At 41.2% G+C, this 9,515-nt stretch overlaps 1 protein-coding gene across 1 annotated transcript in view; it reads left to right on the top strand.

Moving 5' to 3' along the window:
- Positions 1-962: 962 nt before the first annotated feature.
- LOC119727038 (protein strawberry notch homolog 1-like) overlaps positions 963-9,515 on the top strand; it is a gene marked incomplete at its 3' end in the record, with an annotated part of 28,176 nt that continues 19,623 nt past the window's right edge. The window contains 4 exon segments of the mRNA XM_038198928.1: positions 963-1,078; positions 5,811-5,975; positions 7,585-7,752; positions 9,022-9,471. Coding sequence (XP_038054856.1) covers positions 5,811-5,975; positions 7,585-7,752; positions 9,022-9,471 — 783 coding nt within the window.

Raw genomic sequence — 9,515 nt, 5'->3', positions numbered from 1 at the left:
CAAGTTGCCGAAAATCGGTTATTTCGTAATTGGGCAAGCGTTTTACAAACTCGGCCCCCTATGCATTTTGATGGGGGTCAGACAAGTCGACCGTTGAGACAACTCGACTCGGGACAAGTCGACCGTTGAGACAACTCGACCGTTGAGACAACTCGACCGTTGAGACAACTCGACCGTATGTGCGATAAATGGAAAGACAAGTCGACCGTTGAGTCGCCTCGCATGTTTTGGCCTTTTTCGGGGATAGTACCGGGGATTTCGACGGCGGCTGATCGCCGTTTGGGAGTGATGACACATGATTTTTTTTGTTGCATTTAACAGAGCCGATATAGCGCAGCGTGATTGTCCGTGCACATCGTTCGTTTTTTTCAAGGCCACGTGCGCGCATCCCCGGTCAACGGTCGACCTGTCTCAACGGTCGAGTTGTCTCATTGGTCGACTTGTCCCGAGTCGAGTTGTCTCAACGGTCGACTTGTCTGATTACCCCATACATAAAAAGTTGCGCACCTCAATCAAAAATATCACTCCCTATTCTGGTTAACACCACCAAAGTCATTTGAAGAAGTCACAGAACTTTGAAATATCTTGCGAGCTTTGCTTAATTTAAGCTGATTTGGGGGGGGGGATTGTAATAAATCTGGCTCTGATGATCGAGTTAGTACCGAGCAAAGATCCTACGGCGCTATAGGATCTTTGGTACCGAGTTTACAGTACAGACCTTTTAGGTGCCGAGTTTTCATCGTGCGAATATTGCGAAAGACGAAAATGACCGATTGCTGATAGCTGTCCTCTTATTATTTGGCGTTTAAGTCTAATTAAATCAAATTTATGATATTAGGAGAAAAATATGAATAACATTGGTGAAATTTATTTTTGTTTTGAAAATTCTGTTTGAAATAAAAATCACATAAAAGTTGATAAATGTAAAAGTTCCCTCTCGCCGAACGAGCCGATCAAGAAAAATCCCAGTACACATGCGCGAAAATGTATAGTCGCAGTTTACGCCACACAGACGAGGAAGTGATGAAGATTGTGCGGCAAATTTGCACTGAAACGGCTTAATAACAACATTGTTGAGGTAAAATCGAGTGGATTTGTAGAGTTTGTGTGTTAAAGATCAGGTTTTGTAAGGTTGAATATGATTTCAAAGCAGCATCTTTGAGTATGCAGTCGAAATATTTTTGTGAGTTCATTCGCCGTAACTCGTATCGCGCGGTTGTAACGATGATCGTACACGGTTACGTAGTGGTAGTGCGCGGTGCAGATTCCGGGAAACCCCAAGGCGTGGAATGTTTACGCGGCTTCGTCATGATTGTGTAAATGGTGGAGTTTGGTGATAAATATTCGGAAACCCCCTTCCATGCATGACATCATCAGTAATTGTGGCATGATCAAACAGTTGGCATTGTTGTTTGTTATGAAAATATTTTCCTGTCATGCCTGTATTTTGGAGTTCAGTAGAATGGCACTTTGAAAACTCATGAGTCATATCTATCACGGTGTAAAAAGTATTCATTAATTAACCCTAACTCCCTAGGGCCTTAGGGGGTGTGAAAAATCATATTGAAATTGGAGGATTCAGGACTGGCAATATTTTAGTAGTTAAAATACTAAAAATTGTATTGAAATGTTCTTCCATTGCAATTGAATTTGATAGTGAAATGTTGAGACAATACGGTCATCTTGAAAATGACATTGACAGTCGACACTGTTTTCTTTTTTGGGCCTTTATCGATCATGAGGTGAATAATATTCAACAATAGAGGGAGCTATATTGTAGAAAACAAATACTCTTTCAATTGAGACCAAGCAGTCCATGATTTTCGAGCGAGAAAAAGTATATCTTTTGGGATTTCTAAAGTCACAAAAATAGCTAAGATTTTTGGTAATTTCTCTTTGAAAATTTGCCTTAAATGACACCGAAGGAGGTACCATAATGATATTATGACAGTTGGTTTTTGCAGAAAGAGTGGAATTTCAGGAACTTATTTCACTTTAAAAAAGTGGGAATATGTGGATGGCATGTGATCTCAAATCATTTTTAAACGTCGGGTACAGAGGCGAAACAAGAAAATCTCGTGTATCCGCAACCAGACTGATAGTCTGTCTACTACCGTATGCGTATTGTATGCAGATGGCAGACTTAGCATGCCAGACTCTAACAGTGATAACGTGTGAACGCATGTTCCGTGTTGCTGCGTTGTGTGGAGCGGGATCAGAATTGTATTTTGCCCACGGGTGTAATGACGCCAGGCCGTCTGTCATTGTCTGGTCGCATTGCGGTGGTTGCCCGTCATGCAGCGCACCTGGATAGTGCGAAGGTCTGGGGGAAAATAAATAGGGCCAATGATTTTCCGTTTCAGAAAAGTGCAAATTCCGTTTTCAAAAATCCTGAATTCCATTTCAGGCTGAACAATTCTGTTTCACATTCATTCAATACATAAAAAGGCATTTAAACATATACCATGTACACAGTAAAAAATTCCAAGACGATAATGAAATAGTCGTTTGGTTGGAGCGCGGAAAAACTGCCCCAAAAAGATTTCTATTTTATCAACGGCCGATCAATGTACATGTACAGACATAGTATTTAACTTCACCACAGTCAAGTCGTATACTGCACTGCCACTACCACACACGCAAGAAACATGCAATAGCCGTACAGGCCAATCCCATGACGTCACACACATCAGCTGGCCGAAGCGAAATTCATGTCCGCCATTTTGTTTTCGGGCTAACGTTTATAGCGACAAAATAGGATAGTTTACGCGTGGAGGAATAAGAACACACGGTAGATTTTGGACCTAAGCACAACATGCATTTCAATAGAGCCAAAGTTAGATGTTATACGAATGGTTGATTGATTGAACGGAGAAAAATAAACCTGCCGATGGAGCAAAAGAGACCCGCGAGAGCGTGCCGTGAGTGTGATGATTTTCACTGTTGCGCTGACCGACAGCTACGGCATGCGTCGGGACTGTCACTCCCATGACTACGCGTACTACGGTAATGATCTCGTAACATTTATTGCTCTGATCTTGAATGTTTTTGTCCCCCCAAAATCGTGATATAAACACCGCTCATTTGTTGTATGGCTCATCTGTTCAATCAATCATCAATAATTCGTTTTGTACTCAATAAATTTAACGAAATTATGTTTTTTTATCAATAAAATTGCAGAAATTATTTTCTTCAGATTCAAATTCCGTTTTCCGTTTCGAGGAGCAGATTCTGCGAATTCCGTCCGTTTTCCGCGATCGCGGAAAATCATTGGCCCTAAATAAATCATACATAACTTTTCTGTTCTCAACGATAAAAAGCTGATTCAAAAATCAAAGTATTGTTTATTTAATGGGGATTCCTATGATATCAAACATTTTTAAAACATTGTGGAAACTTTTTCAGTAATATGTGGTTATTCAACTTGACAGCCAAAAATCTTCAATTATATAATTTAAATATTAGTTTAACTTCCACATACTTTATGCTATGGAACTAATTCTTACACCATTAAATTGATTCTCTTTCCAATTATACTACATTTGTGGGGGTGCTCTGAAAACAAACTAAAAAGTGCCGGACTCCCTACATTGTTTGTACCTATAAACTTCAATTTCAGTCATGTTACTAGTTTGATCATGAACCTTTCTCCATGGTTTCATCAATTTATTTAGTGTTGGCCTAACATTACCACTTGTTTCCATATTACAATTTCAAAGTTTTGCTTCTGGTAAGGCCAACTTCTGGTAAAGCCACTGAAATCATCATCTTGTTTTCATATTTTAGTCAGTATAGGCCTAGTTCTGTTCGAGTCGACCATTTGCTTTTTTCCCATGAAACTTCAGTGAACTTTTTTTTTAATATTAGGCCTATACAGTCGTTTTCCTAGTTCCGGATCACAAACATTATTCAGTCTCCTTTCAGCTTCACTACTCCACGAAATCAAGTGAATAGTTTACCATGTTCAGTGAAGGAGATACTGCAAAACTATTTTCTAAATTTAAGCTCGGAAAGAATGTCGCATCCTGACACCACTTTTGTCATCAAATATTATCTCAGTGAAGATCAGCCATTGCAAAAGTGTGGGAAAGACATGAATTTGGGACTGAGAAGCATGTCCAATTTTGTTAGTAAATACTTCCTTTGAAAATGCACTCAACTCTCCATAGACTTTCTACATAACCACAGAAGTCGCTTCAAGATACTACATTCCTGAAGCATTTGAATATGGGACGTCGAAAGTACCTATGCCAATTTTCTTATTTCCGGATCAGTTTAATAAGTTCCAGATCGGATCAAAAACTGCCTCATGCGAGAATGGAATTGCAGACCAATCCAAAAGAGGTAATGTTGGTTTTTACTTGGAGTTGAAGCGATCAGGAACTAGGAAAACGAATGTACCAACTTCACTTTTGCAGAAGCAAACCCCTGGTGATGTTTAACACTGCATCATCAGAATTATCAGTGCACAAACTGTTTGTGTTAGTGAACTTTTGAGAAGATGGCATGCATGCTGATACTGCTATTACCACTGGGAAAAATATAATTAACAGGTCACATTATCGGTAGTATTTGGGAAATGTATTTCAGTTTTCCATATTCTCTCAATGGCCTTGCTTTCGTTGGTGTGAAAGAATTCAAAGGCGAAGTCCAAATTTGCCAACCTACATTGTAGTCAACTTTGCTTATTGCTCATATTTCATGAAGTTAAAAAGAATTTCTACTACATGTATGATATTGACCTAATGAGGATATTGTAGTTTTCTATACAACTATATGAATAAAATCCTTGCTTTCATGGTGATTGTAGGATTTTTAAGTCCAAGAGAGCTAGGCTAGTGTCCTCTTTGCATCTACCTCACTGACTGACTGTCACTTGTGGCTTAGACTGGCCTTGGGCTACTCTCAATACTGTGTATAAGGGTCCCAAAACTTAAGGTATTGAAAACATGCAACATGAGAAAATAGACTGGCACATGAAAAAAAAAAACAGTCCAATACCCAGTACTGCATCAGTCAACTGTGTCAAAAGAAACTGGTACCAGTCTCGATTTCTACACATCTCTCCATAGTCTGCCACCAGACTACTGAAGAGGCATCAGTCTCTTCAAACAGTTGGACATGTACCTGTCTAGTCTTAGGCTTCAATAATAAAAAATCACTTGGCTTCACTCTCACTGTCTCAGGTACAAAATGTTGAAGAAAAGTCTCCTTTAACCCTAATTCCCTAGGCCTTTTTTTCTAGGATGTACATTTGTAGCCTCGATCCTTCACAATCCTCCAATCGGCATCATGGAAAAATAGCATGTATCCTCAATCCTGCACATTCCTCCATTATTTCTTGAATGTGTTCCGTGGAGGGGTGACCACTGCCTGATGAATCCTGCAAAATCCTGCGGCAGTGACTGTCAATATATTGAGGTTTGGCCAGTGACATCCTGGAGCAGTACGGAGGATTTCAAGCATAATCCAGGCCTTTATTTACATGTATGCATGGCTGAGCACAAGCAACAGAAAGTCCGGCCCAAGACCTTGACAGAGTGCATACTACAAAATCGGGGCGGTTAGGGTTAAAAATTGAATTGAGACTTCAAACTTGGCTGGAGAAATACTGAGGACCTTGTCTTTGCCTCATAAAAACTTTAGAGAATATTGTCCGCTATAGAGTGAGTAAAGTTGGCCTGAATTTATTTTGCATGTTTTCTGCACTCAATGCCCCAGTCTGGCCTTTGTCTAGCTTTATTAGACTTCCCTTATCTTTTTTATAATTCCATTTTGACATTGACCTTTTGCCCTTGTCTCCACTTCAGATGAACGGTCTCGCAAACGACGGGCAGGACCTGCTATTGGCAGCCCTGTCTGAGAGTGGGCTGGCGTTTGATGAGTTCCCCGGTGCCACCGACGCCAACGATCAGAATGACTTCGATCTCAGCCTCTTGGGACCGCCAGACCCGTTCGGGGCCAACGTTCCTCCTGTAAGTCCTGTCATTTTGTCATTTTTGCGTCAATATTTATTTTGATTTCTGTGACGGTGTTATACAGGGTGAGTCCAAAAAGCGGAACCCAAATCCCCCCCAAAAATATTTCATATTTTAAAAAAATTTGTAATACCAAACATAATAATGACTGGAAAGCCATTCAGCCAATTGCTTCAGCTACTTTTAGATAAAAAATACTGAAATTGCTGCTCGATCCATTCAAAGAGTATCACCATTTAAGCACAATGACCCTAAAACCTGTTTCGTCCCAAAATAACGCAGGTTATTGTGTATTCTAACTGAAAAACGAAGAAAATGACACAGAATACTTGTTTCAAAACTGTCAACAACTGTAGCACACAATATCTTTATTAACAACCCTGGTTAGGCAAACAATATGATTTATAAAATCCACTTTTTATAAAAGACGGGCAATCAAAAGGACTTTAATATTTTTAACTTTTAAACTCAGGTTTCATCGCTGGTGATGTTTGAAGACAATTGTGATACCGAATCTTGAAATCGCGAAAGAGATTTTAGGGTAATATTGTTTGAACGGATTGAGCAATTTCAGTTTTTTTTTTCATCTAAAAGTAGCTTATGAAACTGGCTTTCTAGTCATTATTTTTGGTGCTACATAGTTTTTAGAATATGAAATATAAGTTTTGGGGTTTGGGTTCTTCTTTTTTTGACTCGCCCTATAGTCAAGGCCAACACAATTCTCCACACATCCTCGCAAGCTCATCACAGGTCTTCCAAACTCAAGTCAACAGACAATTCACAAGTAGTTCAGGTCAACTGTGGCACAAACATTCCTTTTTTGTTGTTACACTTGTGATGGAACATGTAAAAGGCCTCGTGATTTACTTTTGTCTGGACTTGTGTTGGACTGGACTAGTGTCGGATTGAAATCTGTAATTTTTCTTATTCTGTTTGAATTCCATTTGGTTTGGAAACCGGATTTTCAATCGGTTGAATGTCATTTGAAAGATTCCAGGAACAGCGTGGTTCTGTAAGATACCTGTACTGTCATACCAGTTATGTAATATTTGTTGGAACCAGACTATTTTTTCAACTTGATAAAAATTGCATCACCTTTCAATAAAGGTGATTCCCTGTACAGTGCTCCACCAAGACGTTGTCACGGAGAGTTCATTTTTCAACTTTACGGTCGACAAAAACATGGTCGACTTGCTGTGATTTGAATTTGTCGACCCTCTCCCACAATGCACTGCAAAAAATGGACTCTCCGTGGCAAACTCTTGGTGGCGCACTGTATTGGGATTCAACCGTATTGATTGACTTGTGATTTGACTTGATTTCTCTGCGTATAGATCTGTGCCATAGGACGCCATCTTCGTATGAAAATTACGACTGCATCTTCAATGCCATCAGTTCCATGTGCGCGCAGTGAGCAGAATATTCTAAACACGTGCGCACGTTGTTCAAAATTTCTTTGAAATACGGCACAGCTGATGCGCGTCACGCACATTTGATGCCCAAAATGCTGATGCATGTGTCAATCTGTAGGAAGTGACGTTATTTGAGAGAGACCTATTGTCCTAATAAAACTCAAAGATGAGTCTTTTTTCACTGTTACTTTTAGAGCCAGTACATGGCCGGGCTGCAGAGCAATGAGACAGACCCTCTGTTGGCCATGCTGCAAGGTGAACATCAGCAACAACAGCAGCAGCAGCAGCAGCAACGAATGCAACAGCAGCAACAACAGTTACAGCAGCCACCAACATTTGTATCAACTCCTTCCGTGCATCAGGTACAATACAATCCTGACTTCAAATCAGTATTAACGCTAACCACCCTCCATCCTCCAAAATCCTCCAGGCGGTTTTGGAGGATTTGGGAGGATTGAGGCTGAATGCCAAAAAAAGTGTCGGTTGATTTTGGAGGATGCATTGTGTTGAGTTCGTAGGCTGTACTCAGCATTGTTTATGTTCAGTCGTGCATAATTGAGCCCTGCGTTATGCTCGATATCATCTGCATGGCTTCTGAATGTCACCGTCACTGCCTCAATCCATTAACAGTGATTGTTGGAGATTTTGAAGGATTGAGGCAATGGTCACCCCTCCACTGAACAAAATTTAAGAAGTAACGGATGATTTGGGAGCAGGCCGGGGTGTGCACTTACGGGTAGTACAGGGATATTTTCGTTTAAAAGATGTATACAAGATACAAAGCAACAGAATTGTACACACTGGGAACATAGGTTTTGCAGCATGTAATGGTGCAGTACTGTGCAGCCTATTTCTTGATTTTGTTCAGCGTTGATATTACAATAACAACAAAATTATTGTTGTCAATTTTGTTTGCTCTTCACCAAGATTATTTCAAAGGCATTTTACACTTAAGTAGCTTTTCAAGAAAAACGTTCCCAAACTAATACTCGGGTGGAACTTGAAACCAGTGACCTCCTACTTATGAGTACAGACGTCTTACCACTCTACCACTGAGCTTGCCGCGGTTGGCTTGCATGTTCGATTCTGATAGAGCATTGGGACCATAGTGTTTTGTATAATGGAATTTTGTACACATATGGTCCGATCGTATTAGCAACCATGTCGTACATTGTACACAAGACAGTAGGCCTTATTTTCACTAAAAATAGTTTCCTCCTGATCGACCACTGTTGCAGTAGGCAAGCATTTGGTTATCAACCACCTGGTACCTTGTAAACCAGATCGTACAGCTTTTTTTCACTTAAAAATAACCACCAAATCTGTATCAGATGGCATAATGGTCACTACGTGTGCCATGTACTGTTGTCATAATCGTGTCGACCCAGCACTGGGCGTTGGCTCCTCATTCTTCTCACAGTTTTTGCCATCCCTCACAGCTTTGAAGGCTTGCCTGCTACCTACTGCACGCGGCGCTTTACGAGCTTTGCCTACTACAATGGCGACGCCAACCTTCCAGTACATGTACCTGGATGTAGTCACATAGGTCAATTAGAGAGGTTTATTGGGGAAAATTATTGGTTATTGAGGTTGTGGCTTATTTTTTGCTTTAACCCATTGGAATTTGTCAGATGCCAGATATGGAGAGCGCCATCCCCAAGTTGACACATTCCTCCGGCACCAACTCCGGCACGGTGTACGTCATGGACAAGAATCGGTCCTGGAAGCCCGTCGTGTCCAACACCCCGTCGCCCATCCCGCCCATCGATTCCAAGTCGGATTTCTTCCAGACCATCGCCACGCCCGCCAAGAATCCACCGCCCCTCATGCCCACCCTCGGGGGGTTTGGCAAGTCTGGCAGCATGCTCTCCCGAATCAAGACGGCGCCCGCCGGCCTGAGCGACTTACTGAACACGGTTCCCAGCACCAGCAATATGCCGCTGGGTTTCCCCGGGCGGAGGGCCGATAAGCCGTTGGGAAGCAATGCCGCTGCGATCAACAAGGGGCTGACTCAGAAAGACGTGTCGCGGTTGTGGTCCAATGACGACATCAAGTTGGAAAGTGTGACACCAAAAGTTCAGGTAAGAATTAGCTGACCAACTGAAACATCTGAGATCCTTTACCT

Source organism: Patiria miniata, unplaced genomic scaffold, assembly GCF_015706575.1.
Source record: "Patiria miniata isolate m_02_andy unplaced genomic scaffold, ASM1570657v1 HiC_scaffold_2, whole genome shotgun sequence".
Taxonomy (NCBI): Eukaryota; Metazoa; Echinodermata; class Asteroidea; order Valvatida; family Asterinidae; genus Patiria; species Patiria miniata.
The sequence above is the reverse complement of the archived record's forward strand: the minus strand, read 5'-3'. Positions and strand labels throughout refer to the sequence as shown.